General features: G+C 36.4%; 2 protein-coding genes and 1 pseudogene across 2 annotated transcripts; 2 read left to right on the top strand and 1 right to left on the bottom strand.

Moving 5' to 3' along the window:
* The first annotated feature begins 1,652 nt into the window (after window positions 1-1,652).
* LOC113291705 lies at window positions 1,653-5,313 on the top strand. The gene is made up of 3 exons (XM_026541205.1): window positions 1,653-1,767; window positions 2,164-2,569; window positions 5,204-5,313. Exons 2-3 carry the CDS (start codon window positions 2,179-2,181, stop codon window positions 5,311-5,313), a joined length of 501 nt encoding a protein of 166 aa, XP_026396990.1. The 5' UTR covers window positions 1,653-1,767; window positions 2,164-2,178.
* A 2,457-nt stretch (window positions 5,314-7,770) lies between these two features.
* On the top strand, window positions 7,771-10,151 carry LOC113291704 (annotated as a pseudogene).
* Window positions 10,152-11,401: 1,250 nt separating this feature from the next.
* LOC113291703 lies at window positions 11,402-15,984 on the bottom strand. The gene is made up of 2 exons (XM_026541204.1): window positions 15,700-15,984; window positions 11,402-11,917 (listed from the first exon to the last, which is right to left on the bottom strand). Exons 1-2 carry the CDS (start codon window positions 15,982-15,984, stop codon window positions 11,843-11,845), a joined length of 360 nt encoding a protein of 119 aa, XP_026396989.1. The 3' UTR covers window positions 11,402-11,842.
* Between the last annotated feature and the right edge of the window lie 7,131 nt (window positions 15,985-23,115).

Raw genomic sequence — 23,115 nt, 5'->3', positions numbered from 1 at the left:
AATCATAAACAAGATTAAGAAAAACAATAATGTTTTCCCAGACATTAAATAGTGACCAAGTCACTGAGATACATAAACACGAATATGGACAAGCTGTTTCTTCAAGCAATGTATACTATGGTTGTGCAATTCCGAACTCGAAAATCCACACCTAATCGTAAATATCGATGTCAACAATTCCAAACTCGCAAACTGTCGACCGATATAAGCATAAAATCTGAATTCATGTAGGTATAAATATGAAAGAGCATATCCTCACAAAAGTAAACAAACATGTATATGGACAAACTCCTTATTCAAACAATGTATACTATGGTTGTGCAATTCCGAACTCGCAAATCCACACCTAATCGTAAATATGGATGTGTACAATTCCGAACTCGCAAAATGTCGACCGATATAAGCATAAAAGCTGAATTCATGTAGATATAAATGTGAAGGAGCGTATCCTATATACCACAAGTGGAAATTCGTATTTCCCATAACAATTTATATGACAAACAAACATTACAAGTCCTTTCCAAACCATGGAAAGATTAACCAAAATCCAACAGAAGTATAGTAATGCAATTTAAACAAAACATGGAATGCACACTAGACAATGCATGAGTTTGTTAAGCATAAACTTTTGTAAAAGAAACAACAATGGTTACAAAAGAGTCAAATGTATCCCCACCTCTTTTGATGACAAGCCACGCCTACTTCGACATCCACGATCCACTGATTCATCCTTTGAATCGATCATTGTTAATAACTAACTGTTAATCACACAAGAATTTTAAAATTCTAACTAAAATGGCTCACACAAGTATTATACAAGTCTAACTAATGGTTCTAAGCCCATTTAGGACTTTACACCTTTCATTCTGTATCTTTAGCAAAACTAAGGTTTACTAATTGTATTAGGTTGATTCTATAGTCCATTAGATAGGTCTTATAAGTATCTACAACTTTGTAGAAGAAACCGAAAGCTAATTCGGACCATAAGAGGTCCAAATCATCGAACTAGTAAAACTAACCCTAATCCCAAATTCACTAAACTCGGCCCAATAATCTAAAGCCCAATCCAACAGTGTCAACGTCCAAGGTCAAATATTTAAAGTTTAGTCAACAGTCAATATACACTGAGTCAAATCGGGGTCAAACAGGTTAACTCAACTCAGTCAGAAGGACTGAGTCAGCTAAGCAAATCGAGTCAGCTAAACTGACTAGAAAGAAAGACTCAAGGCCAATGCCTTTGCACATGCCAAACTTCTAATGCAAAAACAAGGTACAACACATAACTTGCCAGGACTACAATTAGGGCTGCACAAAACCGAACCATAACCGAAACCGAAACCGAAAACCGAAAATTTTTAACCGAACCGAACCATAACCATATTCCTGTGGTTCATTAATGGTTGTCAGTTTCAGATAACCGACAATATCGGTTTCGGTTTAGGTTTTGAAATAAAACCGAACCAATAACCAATTGGTTAACCGATTAATAGTGACCGTAGGATTAAATGATTTTAGGCCGTGGATGGGGATATTTAACCCTAATAAGTAATAACTTACATCGCTCTTCTCTTCTTTCATAGATATCATATTATCAGAAAGCTTTCCCACAGACAGTTCCACTTCCAACTTCACTCGACTCGACTGATTTTAGGCAGCTGTGCTTATGATTTGTAGAGGAAATTGGTTCAGGAAGCTCTTTCTCGTGATTCTTCTGGTGCTGTTCAATCCAACTTCTCTTTGATTACTCCTACTTCTGGTGTCTTTCAGGTTTGATTTCTTTTTGAAACTTTGTAGATCTGGGTTTTGTTTCAGATTCCTTTAAATTTATTTTACTAGAAATGGAGATTTGGGGGTTTTGAATCTGCTATTGAAATTACTGATTAATTTTTTTTTTTAATTTTTCGTTTTGTTTGATTTTTGTACCTTTATTCTTGATTTACAGGGATCTCTGCAAGTAGTTTGGTTGTGAATCTTGTGATTGTTGTCATGTTCATATTTATGTGATTGTTGTCATGTTTATGATTTTAATTATGATATTAGGGTTTGTAAAATTGAAAAAAATTGGGGATTTCAAATGTAAAATTGGTCATTTAGGTTGATTTACACAGTGGGTTTTGCTTAAATGTATGGTTTAAATTAAATGTATGGTTTATCACATTGCAGACTTGCCTTTTGACAATGCGAGGAGGATCCAGTTCAACACCTACTGCCTCTGTTTCTTCTAATAAGCGGCCACCTCGACCTCCACCTAATGCAAGTTCAGATGGAGGTGCAAATTCAGCTGGAGGTGCAAGTGCTGCTAAAGATGCTAGTGTTGCTGGAGATGCTAGTGCAGATGGAGATGCAACTGAAGCTGTCATAAAAGTGACAGAAACACATAGCAATAAGCGTAAAACCCCTGAAGATGCAACTGAAGATGACACAGAAGTGAGTCAAGTGACAGAACCAAAGGGAAAGAAACGTTCTGATGTGTGGAACCACTTTGATATGGACCCCAAGCCTTCGAAATATGCAAAATGTCGCCACTGTAAGACAAAGATTGCAGCTCAGGGTACCAAGTATGGGACAGGTGGTATGAATAATCATTTGAAGATATGTAAAAAGAAGCCCAAGGAGGAAAAAGGACAGCAAACGCTTGATTTTCAACCGGCTAGGCTAGGAGGAGAAGGAAAATTGGTTGCGGCAACTTTTAATCAAGATGCATGTACAAAGGCAGTGATTTTATTTGTGATTTTAGATGAGCATCCGTTTAGAGTGGTTGAAGGAGAAGGGTTCAAGGAACTTTGTAGGGTACTTGAATCCAGATTCAAGATCCCTTCTCGTATGACCATTTCGCGGGGTGTGTTAAATTTGTACGAAGCTGAAAAGGAGAAGATGAAGAACTACTTCCAGGAAAACAATGTGAGAATTTGTCTCACCACTGACACATGGACCTCAAATGCCCAAAATAAAAGCTACATGGTTGTAACTGCGCATTTTATTGATAAAGATTGGAAGCTGCACAAACTGGTAATCAACTTTTTCCAAATTTTAGGTCATTCAGGTGAGGTAATTGGGAAGATGTTAGAGGAATGTTTGTTAGATTGGGAACTTCCTGGGGTTTTTACTATTACGCTTGACAATGTTAGTGCTAATGATTTAGCTATTGATTATCTAAGGGAGGATGGTCATTTAAAGGAGCAAGTGATTAGTTCAAATGGTGTACTGAATACTAAGTTTATGCAAGTTAGATGTGCTGCTCATGTGCTTGCACTTGTTGTGAATGCTGGCTTGGGAGAGTATCACATGGATATTAAGAGAGTAAGGGCAGTGGTGAAGCATGTGATGAGTTCTCCTGCTAGGTTGAGTAAGTTTATGGATTGTGCTAAACAAGAAAAGATAGATTGCAGAAAAGGTTTAGTTTTAGATGTGGATACAAGATGGAATTCCACTTACATGATGTTGGAAGCTGCTTGTAGATATCAGAAAGCTTTTGAAAGGCTAGCACGGGAAGATAAGGCTTTCAAAAAGAAGTTTTGTTTCAACGAAAGATCCATCCCTCCTGTATTTTCTACTTCTACCGGTGCTAGTAATGATGTTGACATGGAAGAAGCTTCTACTATTGCTCATAACAAAGGCAAGAAGAAGAACCCTCCTCCGCCTCCTATACATGCTCCATATATGGAAGATTGGGCCAATGCAAGATCATTTGGAAAATTTTTAAAGGTATTCTTTGATTTGACTGTCAAGTTTTCTTACTGTACTCGTGTTACTTCACATGAGTTCTTGTTTAACATAAGTGTCATTCATAGAACAATGAACACATGGGTAAAAAGTTCAGATCCATTTCTCTCTGGTATGGGCACTAAAATGCTAGACAAGTTTAATAAGTATTGGGGAGAATATGAGAAAATGAACACTCTCATGTTCATTGATGTTTTGCTTGATCCACGTGAGAAGATGAAAGGTTTAAATTTTATTCTTGATACTTTAGATATCACGGGTCCGTCATTACGTAAACACTTATCGACTTATGTGAAAACTGATTTTCAAGAACTTTTCGAAGAGTACAAGTGTCTCTATGCAAATGATGAAAACATGTCTAGTGCCACAGGTGATTGTAATAATGTTACTCAATCTTCTGGGGTTACTGATGATGAAGATTCTGCGTATGCTAGTCTAATAGCAGAGAGAGCAAGAGAAGATGAGGAGGATGACAATGTTGAGGGGAAAACTGAGTTGGAGTTATATTTAGAGGAGAAACGTGAACCGAGAATTAGCCCTAGCGGTGTTCAGTTTGAAATTTTAGGTTGGTGGAGGACTAATAGTACAAGGTATCCTGTATTATCACACATGGCGAGAGATATACTAGCCATACCAGTCTCTTCTGTTGCCTCAGAATCTTCCTTTAGTACTGGAAGGCGAGTTATTGATTCATATCGAAGTTCACTGCTGCCTAAGACTGTTGAGGCGTTGATTTGCACACAAAGCTGGTTACAGACACCGGTTGATCTTGATCCAAACACCTTAGGAACTGATGATGCTGAAGATGTTTCAGGTATTTTCTCTACTCACTTTTGTAAAATTCTGATTTGTTATTTTCTGTACTCACTGTTTGTCACTTATTGATGTAATTTCTTGCAGAATTTTTAGGTTCTCTTGCAACTTCTAAGTTCATCCGCATTGACATAGATGATGATGAACAAGAAGAAGATTCAACTTTGTTATCGTGAAGTTGATTATAAATGATTTAACGGGTTAGCGGTAAGTTTCTCTAGTTTGTAGTTTTATTAGCAGTTGATATTTTTTTAGAATAAAACTTAGATTTGTTTAAGCATATGAATAGCCAAGTAGAAACAATGAACTGTCAATAATGTGAGTACTCTCCTTTACGCCAAAATAGCTTAAACTCATGCCATTGCCTTTGAAGGTATATCATCTTAGTCAACTGTTATGAATGTTCAGGGCTTACTTTACTTGTAACTTCTTCATATCAGTACAATTCCATTGTAGTTTCATTGGTTGAGGTGATAATGCAACATTAAAATTAGAAATGCATATTCCAGTAAAAGGATCATCCTCAATTCCAGCTAAACGAATGCTTATTGTTTAGTGCTTCTCTACCATAGCGGTTGCTAATCTTGATGTTCTTAGTTACATTATGTACCATTGCACTGATCATGATTGAGAAATTCATATTTAACTCGAGTTTGTGTATGTGCAGGTTACCATTACAACCTCCTGTGGAATACCCAATTTCTACACATGCAAAGTGTATTCACTGTAACAAACTATTTCCTGTCGACCCTTTTAGGAATGAGATCTCTATGTTGATTTTCCATCTAAAGATGTGTAGTCAGTTATGAACTTGTGATTATGATTTTTTGATGTTTTTTCGTTTTTGTTATTAAGGAGAAACTAGACTCTTTAAGATTTAATGTTTCTATCAATATGTATTGGAAGTTGGAACATTTGATGTATTTGAAACTTGAGTGACAGGTTCAGAAAATTTGCCCGTCATTTTTGTGAGACTGACAGATATAAAAAATTTCAGTGGTTAACCAAAAACCGAATGGTTTTATACAAAACCGAGTTGGAACCGAACCGAGAAAAACCGAACTACCCAAATGGTTTCATTGGTTTTCATTATTGGAAACCGAGTAGTTCGGTTTCGGTTTAATTTTTTCCAAAAACCGATGAAAACCGAACCATGTGCAGCCCTAACTACAATGATGCAATCATAACAATTATTATTATTCTTAAACAAACTTCATAATTCAATTACAACTTTAAACTCTGGTTTCCTGCAATTGCAGTAGATACAAGCTTCCAAAGAGTCTATCCAACTTTGATTCTACATTCACGACTCCAACATAATTTCTACTCTTCCAACTCAACACACAATAATACTCTACACCACCAATAATCCATAATACCAGAACCACCACAACCCATTCAATTCTTCTTACACTAGTTCACTCACTACCCATCTCAGCTCAAGTCTAACTCCAACATCCATGTTCTGCACTTGCATCTCCCCTGCAATAGCAAGATTCCACTAAAACTACCATTAACTTCAACCATAACATCAAAACTCTATTCTGCACATCATTAGTACTCAAGAATTCAACTATTTCATCCATAAGACAGAACCTGCACCACCACATACATATTCCTCCTATGATTCCATCTTAATAGCATTATCACCGATTACATGAACTACCTCAACTCAACAGAAATTACATCTTAGTTCAATGCTTCAAAACTCAGCAGAACTCATTCCCACATATTAACATCCTAAACATTAATCCACATCCCCTGTACAACCATCCCCTATCATTCATCATAACCTAACTCCATCTACAAATCCCTTTTAAACACACAGAACAACTTCATAACTCTAATCTAGATTACAATTAATAGATCCACCATGCTTGATTAATATCCTCATTAATTCATCCACTGCTTCAGCTCAATCTCACAAAGAAACATAACAAGTCCTCATATCATTATGTAACTCAATCTCAACACAATCCCATAAGACAATCCATCAATTCATAATCGATTTCGTACAATTAAATAAACATCATTTAAGAAACACTAATTTACCTCTTTCGACAATCTCTGAGTTCGATTCCACCTCTGAATCAACACCAACAGTATATTCATCACTTTCTTAAACCGAGAATCAAACCTTAATCCTTCATCAGCTTCAATTCATAACTTCCAGAACCTTAACTTTCAATCTCAAACAATTCTTCGGACTAAACCTAATTCCTAACAAACCCATCTTTAATCTTTCATTTAAACTCTCAATTTCATCTTCTAATTCTTCTTAATCGTTACTCGAATCGAACTCCAATACAATTCGCTGAGAAACCCTAACTCTTTGATTCACCAACAAAACAACTCTACAACTTCAATTAACCTCTACCCATGATTCCTCATCTAACCACAGTTCTGTTTATCATGTTCTAAATCTTCAGAATCATAATCAAATCTAAGAACCCTAATTCCGCTTCATAAAACATCAGCACCACTTTCAACTCTTCATCAACCTCAACAGCTACTTCTACTGCACCTAATCCTCATCATAGATCGATTATCTCAAACGAATTCTCTAGCTTTTCTCTCAAAAAAATCGCCGAAGAAGAAGAACATAGGAGAAGAGAAGAGACGGAAGTAACAGAAGAAATGAGAAGAAAAAAGAAGGAAGAAAAGATAAGAAGAAATATTTTTCTTCGATTTGGTTTTGGTAGATAAGACCAACGGGGAACACTAAACACACACTATCCATGATAAGGGGAGCCCGGTCGATCTAATGGCAAAAAGACTAATTTTCCCTTTATGCTAATCTGATGATTTCTTTTTCGACCAGTATCCGAACTACACGTTCGGGTAGTCCATTCTGCGTAACTTTTCGAGACCTATCCAACGTTACTCGTATCTAGATCGTTGTTAGATTAATTCCTATTGATTAACGTTTGTGTTAAACTAATCGAGTTATTAGCGGCTAAGACGACTTTTGACTAGTCTAGTAGCGTTGACGAGCTTGAGGGTCCTTACAGTTAAAATTTTCAGAAAAATTTTGTCAACAAATTTTCTAGGGTTTCGAATTGAAAATCAATTTAATTTTTAATCTGAATTTCCGATAGAAAATTTTATGTTTATTTATGAACTCAGAGCATCTTAATCTCTGTTACCCGTCACATTTACGTTGTTGACTTAAAAATCGAATCCAATTTAATTGTTGTATACTGAGTTGTCTCAGGTCTCAAATTCGGGGAAGAAATGAGAAGAAGACCAGGAATTGGTGGGTTGCAGACAGCAGCAGCTGCTAGGGATCAATATTGATTACTTGGAGAAAATGTAGCTAAGATCAGAACATATCTTATGAAGGAACAACCCACCACTTTTCGTTCCTAATTAGAGGATTTCGCTCGCAAACATAAGGTCTCATTTATTTATTTTCTAAATATGTAAATATTATTTATTTTTGGGACTTAATTATATGGAGTCGTTAAAATTTATTGGTGTAGAATGATATCCGGAAGAATCCTGAATTCAGATCACAATTCCACGAGATGTGTGCAAAAATTGGGGTTGATCCCTTGGCTTAAAACAAAGGATTATGGGCTGAGCTATTGGGAATTGATGACTTCTATTATGGACTTGGTAATACTCATCTTCCACACTAAGAATATCTGTCTACAATGTCCGTAGATTCAACATGGAACTACTTTTTTTTTGCTGAGATGTTGCTAATTATTTGGTTAAGACAGGGGTTCAAATCGTTGACATTTGCTTGGCTACAAGGTCGCTCAATGAGGGTTTGATCAACTTGCAGGATCTTTGCACTCTACTTTGTCAAAGGAGAAAGGATGCTCGTGACTCTGTGTCTGAAGATGATTGCTTACGTGTTATAAGTAAGCTGAAGGTAATACTATGGGATCATCAGTTTTTGGCGTTTGTTAATAGATAAAATATCAGTGTTAAGATATTGTTTGCAACTAATGTGTATTGGTGTATGATCTGTGGTAGCATGTTTACTAGGAGAGGGAACAAAGAGACTTTAGGAAATAAATATATTATTTGGTATGCATGTGGAGACGATAATTACAGACACTATTAAGTCCATCAATGTGACGAGAATTACAGTCACTATAAGTCCACCAATGCATCTTTTAGTGCATTGTTTGAGGGAATGCTTTTTAATTACCCTAGAAGTGTAAAAAATGTCCTTTGATCTGCACATATATGAGTTGCGAAACCAATGTGCATCTCTAGTTCATGTTAGTTGTTAAGATGACCATAAAAATTGTATTATGCTGAAGAGCACGGGGATATGGGACTGTTGATGGATTGCCTTGATGTGATCCCTTGTGGTACAAAGCCTATTGTTCTTATAGCAAAATTTTGTTATTTACTTCTTTCCTAATTCTCGTAACAGCAAATGATGTATTTACCAAACGGTGAAAACTACATGACCTTGATTATTTTTAGAAAGGCATTTCCAGATATTGGGTAGTGGTTTTGAGGTTATTTCTGTTGGAAAGGAAAAGCTGGTTCGGTCAGTTCCTACGGAGTTAAACAAAGATCACTATGAAATTTTGGAGCTGGCCCAGGTTTGTCTTCTTTTCTAATATAATTTAGCATTATGGTAGTGTGTTTGTGTTATATCTACAGTAATATATTGATCAAACTTCTTTCCAGTTTTGAATATTACTGGAATTACTATCCTTCAAATTATATCTACTGATAAACTGTGTCATTCCCTTCTAGCTGCTCATACAAGGTCTTTCTCAATTCGCTTGTTTGAACATGACTGTATATTATTTTCTCAGACGTCTTTAACTTATTATTATCAGCAAAACTTGTCAACTATAATGAGTTGCATTGTTAACTTCCTAGGGATACTTAGGATGTGATACGGTCAGGAAACCTTAGAATTCGTTGAATGTGTAACTGCTAGTTACACTATCTAATTAGATGTGTAACTTCCGATTATATATGCCTATGCATGTGTAACTTCCGGTTACACAAGTCGTATCATGTGTAACTTCCGGTTACGCAAGTCGTATTACACATCTATTTAAGTTCTTATTGCAATTGATCTCTTAATTGTAATTTATTCACTTAGTTCCTGCAAATTAATAAAGCAGTTTATTTTCCAGTTGTGCATTTTTTTCCTTTTTAAGTTGCCTTGTTATTGGGATCCGACCATAAAACAAATTTTTCGTAGTGTGATTGTAATTCAGGAGATTTCATCTAACAAGAAGAGCAGATACTTCATTTTAATCTGATATGGTGGTACCTTTTTGTCTTAATACTTTGCAGGACAACTATATGCAGAACAAACTTGTGAGACTTGCATGCGTCTTTCTTCAGGTCCTGATTCGTTATAACTTAATTAATGGTGAGTTACCCTGTGTCATTTAAAACTTGTTTTTAGCCCTGACATGTATGATTTATTCTGCTGAGAATCTAGGATCAACTATTGTTCTTGTAATATCAGATAACTTGTCTTTGAACCTTGTTAGTATGATGCTTTGATGGAATTTTTTGCTAGTAAGATGCATTTTTAACTCTTGTGGTTCCAGGTATATGAAACCCATGGCCGTTTAGCTCTAGAAGCTGAGGACTTGCCGGAGTTTAATCAGGTTGGCTACTGATTTGTTATCAGTTATCTGACCTTTTTTGGATGTGTAACTATTAGTTACACATGCTAATTAGATGTGTAACTTCTAGGTAAACAAGCTAAATGGATGTAGCTACCAGTTACACATGCTAATTAGATGTGTAACTTATAGATACACATCGCCAGGTACACAGTCCCATGAAATAGTGTTTATGTTGCGTTTCAGTGCATATTTTTTGTTGTTGTTTTTCAGATTCGACACTAATTGAGAGTTACACTAGTCATTTCATGTATAACTGTTAGTTATATTTCAGGTTACACTAGTCATTTCATGTATATTTCAGCTTTTCCACACGTCATTTCATGTATAACTGCTAGTTACACTAGCCAGATGCATCTTCAATTTTTCTTCTCTTTTATTTTTGTTGTTCTCTTAAATACTGAATAATATTCGTTTGCATTATTGTTTTGGCATTGGTTAAATATTGAACAATATTTTTTTGCATTTTTCTTTTGACATTGATTCATGTTTGTTTGTTGTTATATTTCAGGTTTCCGATAAATTCATAAAATCTAATTGCTTGTTTGTGGTATTGGTCTCGCTGGAATTGAAGTTGATCCTGAATACACAAGTCAGATGCATGTGTAACTCTCAACCAGACTAGATAGATGCATATGTAACTCTCAATTACACTAGACAGATGCGTGTGTAACTACTAGTTACACATGCAAAGAAATTATTATAAATGAATATTAAAGCAATACATGTATTTTTTGTATGCGTTCTTTTTAATGTCTATTTTTTTGATGTGTAACTTTGCGTTAGACATGTCATAAGGATGTGTAACTTCTGGATACACATGTCATATACATGTGTAACTTCTGTTTACACATTTACAGTATACTTTAATAATTTTGGGCCTAGATTTAATAATCTTAGGCTTAAATTTAAATTTTATTTTATTTGGGGCTTGACAATATATAAAAGGGCATGGATGTCTTTTAATAACTCGGGACTTAGATTTAAGCTTCTTTTAATTAAGGACCTCATATTATGGGTTATCCATGGATTGGGCCTTCGCCTAATTTTCCCATTAAAAAAATAACTAGATGACAGCGAGCCGTGGATGGCCGACCGAAGATTCGAAAAAAGACACTATTGAAAAAAACTTGACAAGAATCAAGTAATGGTCACAAATTTCAACTTTGCTAAAGGTGGTGCATCGACCATATCCTATCTGCACGTGGTGTTATTTTTAGCGTACATGCTTCACAATTAAAAGAAACCAAAATAAAATGTTTTCGTGTAATTTTTTTCTTTTTTTCTTTTTGATAGAAAAAGAAAATTTCTTTACTTAAGTCAAAGTAGGACATTGTCCTTGACATAAGGTTTCAAAGAAACTAGCACTCTCAGCATGTGACATATTCAAACTTGAAAAAGATACTACTGTAGAAATCCTAATCCCTTTCGCAAGGGTATCAACTGGCTCAATAAAGTCTCTCCTAAGGAAAACAGAAAAACAGTTTTTGAAACAACCAAATAAAGACTGAACTCATTCATAATTTTCTTTGCCCTCCATCCTAAGTTGGGGTTAAAATCTCCAAGGGACTCCATAACATTCTTGCAATCTCCCACAAAAAAGATATTAGAAGTTTCCTTAAGAGACAAGGCCCATACAATAGCATCCTTTAGGGCAATACACTCCGCTTCTTCTGGACCTGTAGTTAGACCAGAGGATGCTCTGGCTTGCTTGCATCGTCCATTGTCATCCAAAAGGATTGCTCCTGCTCCATATTTCCCTGTAAAATAGTCAAAAGATGCATCAATAAGAATAAGCTTCATATTCCTCCTTAATAAACATTCCAAACTATTATAAACAGGATTACTGGTATACTGATTTGGGCTGGTATGCTTCTTACAGTAGTAAGAAATATAAAACTTAATATCATTAACTAATTTCAAAGGATCTGGTTTATGCCCATCAAAAATGACTTTACACCTATGCTTCCAGATAAACCAAGCAATGATGGTAGCAGTTTCAGGCCAGTTTTCAACCTGGGAGCAAAATAGACTACTAATCCAATCCTGTATAGTACGAAAATCATTAGCAGAATTTCTGAAATTTAGACCAAAAGCAAACCAAACAGCTGCAGAAAAAGGGCAGTTGAGAAAAAGATGCACAGGATCTTCTTCTTAATTATTATAACAGAGACAACATATGGGTGATGCTTTACGTGTGAACCTAGCTAGCCTGTTGTTAAAAGGAAGCACATTAGAGTGAAGTTTCCATAAGAACAGTTGCACTCTAGGTTGACATTTTAAACCCCAAATATTTTTCCAGATTGGATCAGAAGTCCCCAAATCATTTGTCAAAGTTCTGTAAACTGACTTGACTGTAGGAATTCCACCTTTAGTGTGAAGCCATTTCAACTCATCAAAAGCTGCATTAGGAACAGGGAGAGTCAATATTTTTGTAGCAACATCTTGAGAAAAATAAACATCAATAACCTCTTTATTCCATTGCCCATTTAAAGAAATCAAATCAGATATTTTTGTTGGAGTTTCCTCGTCAATAACAGATGGAAAAATAGGAAACCCCACCCCTGGTATCCATTTTTCAGACCATATATCAAGAGTAGAGTTCATAGACAAATCCCATATGCAATTTGGTTTTAAGATTTCCATACCCTTCCTTATGCTATCCCATATCCAAGATATTTTAGAGTATCTAGAGTTAAATTCTTGAACTGCAAAACTTGAACCCAAAGAGCTGAAGGGTTAGAAAGCACTCTCCATGCTAACTTGGTTAACATGGAAAAATTAAATATTCTAGGATTCATAAGACCCAGGCCTCCTCTAGACTTTGGTAAACATATTAGCTTCCAATCTTTTGTGTAAATCCGATGTTTAGGGTCAGACTTATTCCACCAAAAGTCTCGTTGAAGCTTATCCAATTTGTCTAAGGTTTTTACAGTGAACTCAATACAACTCATTTGAAAAGATGGGTAAGCAGAGGTGACTGAGTTAATCAAGATAGTCCTCCCTGCTTGGGACAACAGTTTGGATTTCCACCCCTTAAGCCTAGAATAAGTCTTTTCAAGAAGAGATTCAAAGTTCAAGGCTCTAGATTTCTGAAAAAATAAGGGAGTGCCAAGATATTTATCATCTTTTGAAATCTTTTTAACCTTCAACACATTAGCAATTAACTTACAGTGTTTAGGATGAACTCTAGGGGAGAAATAAAAACCTGATTTTTGGAAATTAATGGCTTGACCACTTGAGGAGCAGAAAATATTGAAAACTTCCATGAGTTGCCTAGTTTGAACAAGGTCAACTTTCCCAAAAATAAAACAGTCATCTGCAAATAACAGGTGACTGACTGTTGGACCAGCATTAGTAGCCTTTAGACCTTCTATTTTACCTTCCATTTCAAACTTAGCAAGTAACCTAGAAAAACCTTCAATACATAGAATGAATACATAAGGGGACAGAGGGTCCCCTTGTCTGATACCTCTAGAGGGAAAGAAAGTAGGTCCTGGTGACCCATTAAGCATTACAGAATAACTCACAGTAGAGATGCATTCATGTATCAAATCTCAAAAATCATCACAAAACCCTAAACTTTTTAACATGAACCTCACAAAGCCCCATTCTAATCTATCAAAAGCTTTAGAGAGGTCTAACTTCAGAGCAAAAGAGCCAAACTTAGTCTTTCTAGTCTGCATAGAATGTAACAGTTCATGAGCAACTATGATGTTTTCAGTAATTTGTCTATTAGGGATAAAAGCAGACTGGTTTTGACTTGTTAGTTTTTCCAAAAAAGGCTTAACCCTATTAGTCAAGAGTTTGGAAATTATTTTATATGAAGCATTACTTAGACTAATAGGTCTAAACTCGGAAGGAGTAATGGGTTTTGCAACTTTAGGAATCAAAGATAAATATGTGTGATTAATACCTTCAGGAAGCTTTTTAGAAGTAAAAAAACCCTGAACAAGAGCAACCACATCATCCCCAAGGAGATTCCATTGTTGCTTAATGAAACCTAGGGGAAAACCATCGGGTCCTGGTGCCCCCAAGGATTCATCTTAGTCAAAGTTTTATATACTTCTTCAGTAGTTGGCAATGCCAATAAACTTGCATTGTCATTATCAGTGATAGAAGCTGAAATTATATTCTGAAAAGCAGGATGAATATCATGTTGATGAGAAGTATAAACACCAGCAAAATGGTTTTTAAGGAGTTGATCTAGTTGATCCTTTTCACTAATCCAGAGGCCATGAGGGTCTCTAAGAGAATTAATACAATTATGCCTTCTTCTATGTGTAGCAACATCATGAAAAAACTTAGTATTTCTATCATAATCTTTCAACCATTTGTCCCTTGACAGTTGCTGCCAGTATATATGTTTAATCCTATACCAATCTTCTAGCTCACTATTCAAAGCATTCAGATTGTCAATAACATGTCTATCAGGGACTTTTTTGCTTTCAAAATTGATTTTTCTAAGAGTTTTTTTAATGTTTTGGAAAATATTTCCATACACATTTTTGTTCCAATCACAAAGATTAACTCTAATCATGTCAAGCTTATTGATTAGAGTATTGCTGTGTTGGTTAAGTAACAAACTGGCATTCATACAAGAAGCATTAATAAGACCATTATATGTGGCATGCTCAGACCAACATCTAATATATCTATATGGTTTATCATTTTTCATTTTAACAGGACAAGCATCCATAAAAAGAGGGGCATGGTCAGATCCAACCCTGGTCAGATGCATTACCTTAGTACCAGGATATTCAAGAAGCCATTTAGAGTTTGCAAGAACTCTGTCAATTCTTTCTCTAATGTTCTCAGTACCAACTCTCTTGTTACTCCATGTGTATGAGAGTCCCTCAAAAGAAAGGTCAGATAATCCTAGAGATTGAATAGCTTGATGTATGAATTTAGTGGCTTTTGAAATATTATCATTTCCCCCTATTTTATCACTCGAATTCATAATGAAATTCATATCCCCAATTATAAACCAGGGAGCAGAAATCATGCTAAGCTTATCTAAGATAAAACCCCATTGATCTAATTTACCATCCTCATTTGTTGACCCATACAGAAAGGTTATTATGATACACTCAGAATCATTATCGAAAATCACTTTAGCATGAACAATGTTGTGAAAATAATCAAGGACTTCAAATTTAATCACATCAGACCAAGCAATCATCAGACCTCCAGATCTTCCTATGGAAGGTATAGCAAATAAGTCATAGTAATCCAGATTCCTACATATTAATCTCATTTTATCCATAGATGTTTTTGTTTCAGTAAGGAAAATCAAATCAGGTAACAAAATATCACAAAGAAGTTTCAAATGATTTTGGGTAAGAGATCCCCCACTCCCTTGAAGATTCCACGATAGAATTTTCATTTTATCAACAAAAAATTGACTAAAACAGAAGCAATTATAAAAATGATTGAGAATGTGAAGATCATAATTTATCGAAACACGAAAAAATAATTGATTAGGAAAAAATAATAAGCTAATGTCAAAGATTGCAGAACTGATAATGATTTTTGTAAATACCCGAGAATTAGTAGCAGAAGCGGGTGTTGCAGAAACCATGCCCTCAGAAGAACAGTCCATTGCAGTTTTCTTCGTCACCCCAATCTCAGCATCAGTAAGCAAACGAGATTCAGCAGATACCCCATCTTTCTCCCCAGTTCCACTCTTCTCAATTACATCAACATTTTGTGCCCTAGTTTCTTTTGAGACCGAGTTATTAATATTGCCCTTATTTCCCTTCTTATTACCAGCAGTGAGTAAACCCAACCGGTTTTTACCCGACCCATTTCTAGCCTCCTTTTTCATATTCGGAGAAGATCTAGTTTTGAACCCTGATTTTGGGCATACCTAAATCTTTCTAGGCATACAAAGCAATAGACCTAACTTGGATGACCTTATAAGGGGTACCCTATGGGTAGTTCAATTACCTATATGCCCTTAAATATTTTAAATTACTAATATATCCCTAACCCTAATACAAAAACCTATAATCAATAAACCTAAAATCAGTTTCATTCACCTTCAGCCGAACCCGTTCATCTTCTCCAAAAAAAAATTCATCGCATCATCGCCGAAATTTGATCGTTGATTCGTGAAAAGTTAATCGACGATTAAACTCATCTATATAATGGGTCGTCGTAAGCAAGTATCTCGTTCTAATCGATCAATTGAACAACCTGTTGAAGAAGAAGAATATTTAGAGAGTGAAGAAGAAACTGAAAATCAACCACAAATCCAACCGGAGGAAGAGATTGAAGAAGAACCAACTCCTGAAATGAGAATAAGAAGGTTAGTTCTACAAACCCATCTCGTATTTGATGTTTTTGGTTGGTATGATTGGTTTAATTCGTCAAAAACATGGTTTGTGCAGCGGTTACAGGGTTGGGTTCGGCGTAAAATCAAGTTTAGATTTGCGCCGAACTGTTCTTCAAACTCAACCCTGAAACTGCATATGAACGATTCGGCTTAAAATGCGTATCAGTTTTGTGCCGAACCTAGTGACATAGAGCCTTGTATTTAGGATCAGATTATTCGATGGCATTAGATTTGCGCCGAATTTGTGTTGCGGAAATTTCATAAATTTTGCATGTGTATAGGATCGTCTTGTATGGCAGTACTAGTTCTGCGCCGAATAAATGTTGTTTCAATTTCATAAGTTTTGCATGTGTATAGGATCGGCTCATATGGTAGTACTAGTTTTGCGCCGAATAAATGTTTGAATTCATAATTTTAGGTTCGGCTTATTCGATAGTATTGGTTGTGAGATGAACAAATGAGATCGGCTTATAAATAGTTTGTGGTATGAGCCGAACCACTCTCTGTGTAAGCTATTGAAAATTCTAAGACATAGTTCGGCTCATATGTGTTATTTCGGGTAAGCCGAGCCTTCTTATTTGTTGACAAGTTTTTGGCATTTGAAATCCATATTTCATATAATTTGTATCCCTTTCTTGTTCGAAGTAGTCTTATAACTTTCATACTTGTGTCAGGACCGATGTAGCTAAAAAGAGGAAGAAGATGGAGGTAACACCTTCTACTTCTAAAACTCCTGATCCTCGAGGAGGAGGTAAGAAAAAATTGGGAGCGGGAGGTAGAGGAGGAATTTTAAAAGAAGAAGCTGAACAAGTAAGAGTTGAAAGACAAGAAGAAGGAATAGATGAATATGAAGAACTAGAAGGAATAGTTGGAGATGATAATCAAGAAGTTCATCAAGAAACACAACCGGAGGAAAACCCAAGAAAGACAAGAAAGGTAAGAAGGTGGCAGAACCCGAGAAAGAGAAGGACGATGCTGATCGACGGATCACTGGTTTACATATTCCTGATGAAGATGACGTAATTACACCTCGATCAGATGGTTTGCCTCATGGTCTTCCGGAAGAGAATTTATGAGACTCCTGATCACAACCGTGCAGTCCGAGTATTGAGACACCAGAGGACAGCGGAATGAAAACTTTCTGAAGAGGTTCCTGAGGTGATTGCTTACGTACAAGCCAGTATTTTATGGCCTGCTATCAATTATGGACATAAGGAATATGATAGTGTGTCGACCTCTGCCTTTACCGAGCGCTTTTGTCCAGAAACTTACACATTTCAATTACCTTTTGGAGAGATGTCAATCACTCCTGATGAGACTAGAAAGATTACAGGCCTTAAAGCAAGGGGTAGAAGTGTGGATGCTGATTTTTATGACATGAATTGGGATGAGCTCTAAAATTTGTTCGAGGAAAGTCTTGGTTGTGATTCAAACAAAACTGAGTTGGAGTTTTGTCGATCCGTTAAAGATGTCAATTCCGTATGAACTTTCAATGGAAGAAATAAGAAGAATAAAAAGATCAAGCTGACTAACTTGAAAAAGGAGTTTGAGAACACAAAGCAGAGAGTAATGGATCCCGTCAAAGTGAAGCAAGCCGGAACTGCCTACTTGCTTTATACTCTTGGTAGAGACATCTTTCCCGACACAACCGGAAACAAGGTAAATGCTAATTATCTCCAATTGGTAAAGAATCTTGAAACTTGTAACAAGTATGCTTGGGGAACGGCTACGCTCGCTTACCTGATGGAACAACTTGCCACCGCGTCTAGGTTGACAAGTACAAACATCGGAGGGAACTTCACTTTGCTCCAGGTAACTTTTGGGAGTTCAGAGTATGGTTCGGCTTATAACCATAAAATCGTATAAGCCGAACTTGTTATTTATTTGGTTCGGCTTGTAATACATGATCCATATAAGCCGAACAGTTCTCTAAGTTTGCAAAATTTATTCTTACTTTGATGTTTCCAAGTAAAAATTGTTTCTATCACTTCAATTCCTTTGATTTTTGAATGTGTTTCTTTGGATGTAGGTGTGGATATATGACCATTTCCCAATTTTGAACTTGGCCAAAGTATTTGAGAAGGATGTCGATTATGTTGATACAGATCCAACTGCAGCACGGTACGAGTACGAGGACTCGAAGAAAAGGAACAAAAAACATTTGGTGGCAAGTTTGAGAGAGACGTTAGACCTACTGGTGTTGATAATGTCACTTTTCAACCATATGAGAAGGAAGATGAAGAAGATGAAGTTGTTGAAGATGAGGATATGCCGGTAGGTATGTATCATAGGCCATTGTGGTATCCCGGTGGTTATGTTATATACGATCCTCAGCGAGTACTCCGTCAATTAGGATGTGTGCAAAAGGTTCCTTTGTTTGATGAGAAATTCAGGTTGTTACCAAAGAGTGGTACTGGAACTAAAAGCACCACTTCATCTTGGGAACCAAAGTATGATCCTGATCCCACCCTTGAGTTTTGGAATAACTTAGAAGATCACACATTAGATGTGTCCAAGTTAGCACCTTTACTTGATGATCCATGTGAAGAGGATTCGGGCTATATGGATTGGTATAACCAAATTTCTCATCCCTTCATTATCAATAAGAAAAGTCAAAAGGTAGCTGATAAGGGGAAGGCAAAGGCAATCAAGATCACCAACAAGTCTACTTCCGAAGATGTAATCAACGCTTTCAAGATAATGGTAAGAATGACTTCACTTTATACTATTTTCATATATTAGTTATGGTAAAAATGTCTTCAACCTCACGGTTATAAGTTGTTGACAAATGAAAAAATAGGTTGCCGCGGGTAGGGAGATGTTGAAAAAAATGAAGGCCAAACTTGGTTGCAAAACACCAATGACCGTGGAAGAACAAAAATACCTCTACAAAAAGTGGGATGCAATCATCAACAAAGGAGAAGGACCCGAGGAACCCACACAAAAGATTACCACTAAGAGGTATCAACAAGTTGGTGAAGGTACAAACCAAGATGGTGCTACCGGCCAACCCGGTAATGATGCGTCGGAAGATGAAGACCAATGTGGAAGAAGAGGTGGTCTTGCAACTAAGAAGAGGGGTCGTGGTTAAATGCCCTTTTATGTTTCCAAGTTCCTTTTAATGTTTTCTTAAGTTTTAAGTACACTTTTATGGTGTTGCAAACACCTTTGGTTTTAAGTGCTGAACTTTGTTTTTAATGGTGCTGGGATTGTGTTACGGACACCTTGGATTTCATGTTCGGCGTATCCTGTAATGTTAGTTACGCGCCGAATCCTTTGTCCTTCGGGTTTGGCTTAGATCTTCAAACTCGTATAAGCCGAATCTGTTAGAAGTTTTAAAAATTTAAATTCTAGACGTTACATAAATGGATTCGGCTTATGTTCAAACCTTCTTATGAGCCGAACATTGTCTATTTTTGCACAAAAATCTATGAACGACTCTTTTTTGAAATATATAGCCGTTGTAACCTGTATTATATATAGGCATACATGGTTTTTCATAATCTTCAGAGAATATACTAAAAAAATGGCACCCTCAACTCATGAGTTTACTTTAGAAGAAGATTTGTCTCTTTGCACTAATTACATAGCATACTATCCAAAGAAGGGTGAAGAACGACGAGTGAAGGGATTGATGAGTATGTACTACTTGGTTAGAATTCACGAAGCCTTCAGCACCGAAATGGGTAATCCTCACAAACGGGATAGTGCGGCCTTGTTTTGCCTAATTGGAACTATTAAAGAAACGGTGAAAGACTTTATAGCTTTAGTTCGGATTGTGAGTCTATATCGTCTCAAGGGTGAGACAAACTCTGAGATTGAAGATCGAGCTCTATAGGAATGGTGAAGATGGAAAGGAAAGAATTTCGAATACAAAGATCACTACTACATTCTTAGAAGGTTTCTCATTACCCGTTTAGGATATTAGAAGAATTCGATTAGAAATTTATTGTAACGCTATTATGTAACGGGTGTGTAATCCACATTTTCTATGAATTTGAAAAGTATATTTGGAATGATATAATATTTTTTGTGTTCATGAATCATGAAAGGTTCGGCTTATCCTATAATTCCAGTTATGCGCCGAATGTTGAAATCATTGTTCAGCTTTCTTAAAAAATATAATATAAACCGAACCTAGCCGAGTAACTCAGGGTTTTTTTTTGTCAGGTTCGCTTGCAATGAAATAATATTATAAGCCGAACCTGACAAAAAAACTCTGTTTTTTTTTGTCAGGTTTGGCTTTCATCAAAATAATACTCTAAGCCGAACCTGACAGAAAAACTCTGGATTTTCATCACTCTGTCGGGTTCGTCTTTCCTTGAACTAAAGTTACAAGCCGAACAATCTCCTGTGTTCATGGTTCCAGTTTCTAGAAAACAACACGTTACATAACCAAAAAGTAAATCATTCAAGTATTTCGTTTTGATGGGTACATGTAATTGCAATTCTAGTCAAAAAATATCATCCTCATCATACACGAAAATCAAAAGACACAAAATACGCGGATAAATCCATGAAACATTTTTATGGAGATCCTAAACGAATCTCATCCTCTTCACTGACCTCTTTCTCATCCTCTTCACTGACCTCATTCTCATCATCTTCACTGACCTCTTGCTTATCATCTTCATCCTCATCACTTGAAAACGTAATTACTTGTCCACTTGGAGGCTGCACATTCAAAGATATCCAAAGATCCATTTCCGTCGCATAATTTGCACACCAATCCATCGCAAAATTATTTTCAAATCTAGGCCAAAAGGCTGCACTCATCAAGGGTGGTAATGGGCAAGCGGGTCTAAGTTTGAGGCCGGTAAAATGACAATTTTGAACCAATCCAAGAACAAGTCTTCTATCCTTTACACCTTCATTGCAAGTTTTTGTTGGAGGCGCGTAAGTAAAGCTACTACCCGTCCATGAGAAACAATGTACGACGCAATCGAATGTCTCCGCTATTAAAAACCCACAAATGGGCATTGACATCCAATTTTCTTCGGTAATGATAAAATCCCCATGCAAACGACATTCGAATGCAATGTACTCCGCTGCCACCCCTGCATCTCCTCTTGCACCTGTTCTCATCATTGTATTATAGAAATCTTTGTTTTTACGTAGGGTTTGTAACATTCATTGCCGAATATAGTTAACTTCATTTTCAGGGGGCACGAGATTGTTCTCTTCCTTAAAAGGACCAAGTTATTCCGCCGTGACGTGATATCCACAATTTCCATCACCTTGCACGTCGTCCATTGCTACAATATGCTCATGAATTATTGGCGATAAATCTTCCAAGTAGTTATCGTATATAAAATTGATAGGCTTCAAATACTTACCGGACTTATCTCTTCTAGGTCCTCTCATCCTACCAATTTCATGTACGGTCATTTTCTCCTTTATATTAGTTTGTGAAGGATACATCTTAGCCTTCCTCTTGACATCCTCTTTACTATCCTTTGCTTGTGCCGAACAATCATTATTATTCACCTCTTTGTTACTTGTTTCGTCTTTTTGAATACTTGGACGACCTCGTTTTTTTGGAACTTTGACTTCTTCCTCCTTCATCAACTTCTCAATTTCCTTTTTTTCCTTTTCAATCCTTGCATCATGGTAGTCAACGCCGGATGGATCCCTATTATTATCCAATAGTTCCTTGTTGGCTTGTCTAGTTTGAAAATTATTCATTTTATTACTCTTCCTACCTTTTGGTTCACTCTTCTCCGGCTCCAAAATATTTTCTTGGGTGAAAGGCTACATGACCGGCATCATGTTGTCCCATAGGAATTTCTTTTGACCTCGGCCCATATTCCTATACATCTCCGCCAACTTTTTGCCATTTGTTGTGTCCCATATCTCTATATCATCTTCGTCGTCTTCGGTTGGGAGAGGATCGAAGCTTAATTGTTTCCAAAAATGATCAATATCCTCAAATTACATGATATCATCCTTGTACCGAAGTAGGTCGTGGCGGCATGGAAGTCCCATAGATGTCTTCATTTTACAAACACACTCTTCCTCCAAGTTGGCGCCTAATGTCTTAATCAAATCCACTTCTTCCATCAAAAAGTCGACGCATAGATGTGAGACTCTATAAGTTAATTACCGTAGCCATTTACTACCATAATTCTTGTGTCTGAACATAAGGTTATGCTCGAAGGCGGCTTTAATTCTCACAACATCACTTTTGAAATATTCATCAATTGCATCAAAAACCGTGACAAAAGTGTCAACACATCCAAAAAGGTTCTTCTTTAACCGATAATGAGCCGACTCTACCATACTTGTGGCTTGGTTGTCGAAGTGTTTGTGCCGATTTGTGAAACAAAACACGAACCTTTCTTTATTAGGTTCCAACACATCTTTAACCAAGTAAGTAATGACATCGGGGTAGCCGGTCTTCCAATGCTTAATAAGCATTTTAAATTTTTCTTCGTAGACATCCTCGGTGATTGACCATATCAAAGCTTCCCATTCGCCTTGGAAAGAAGCCCACAACATCCCATTATTTTCAAGAATTCCTTCTTTTTCTTTGCTCGTGTCTCCTCCGGTTGGATTTTAGCAATATTCTCTAATTCCTTCAACTTAAGTGGTTGAATTTTCGATTGGCAGTTTTTCCTCACA

This window comes from Papaver somniferum, chromosome 6 (assembly GCF_003573695.1).
Source record: "Papaver somniferum cultivar HN1 chromosome 6, ASM357369v1, whole genome shotgun sequence".
In the NCBI taxonomy this organism is placed as follows: Eukaryota; Viridiplantae; Streptophyta; class Magnoliopsida; order Ranunculales; family Papaveraceae; genus Papaver; species Papaver somniferum.
Note: the sequence above shows the minus strand (reverse complement) of the source record. Positions and strands in the feature narration are given on the sequence as shown.

Excerpts from the sequence above, each read along its gene's own strand:
- LOC113291705 (XM_026541205.1), top strand. The coding sequence starts at position 2,179 with ATGCGAGGAGGATCCAGTTCAACACCTACTGCCTCTGTTTCTTCTAAT. Across the intron at positions 2,570-5,203 it reads GGGTACCAAGTATGGGACAG|GTTACCATTACAACCTCCTG; the intron begins GTGGTATGAATA and ends GTGTATGTGCAG.
- LOC113291703 (XM_026541204.1), bottom strand. The coding sequence starts at position 15,984 with ATGAAAAAGGAGGCTAGAAATGGGTCGGGTAAAAACCGGTTGGGTTTA. Across the intron at positions 11,918-15,699 it reads CTTCTGCTACTAATTCTCGG|GGAAATATGGAGCAGGAGCA; the intron begins GTATTTACAAAA and ends ACTATTTTACAG.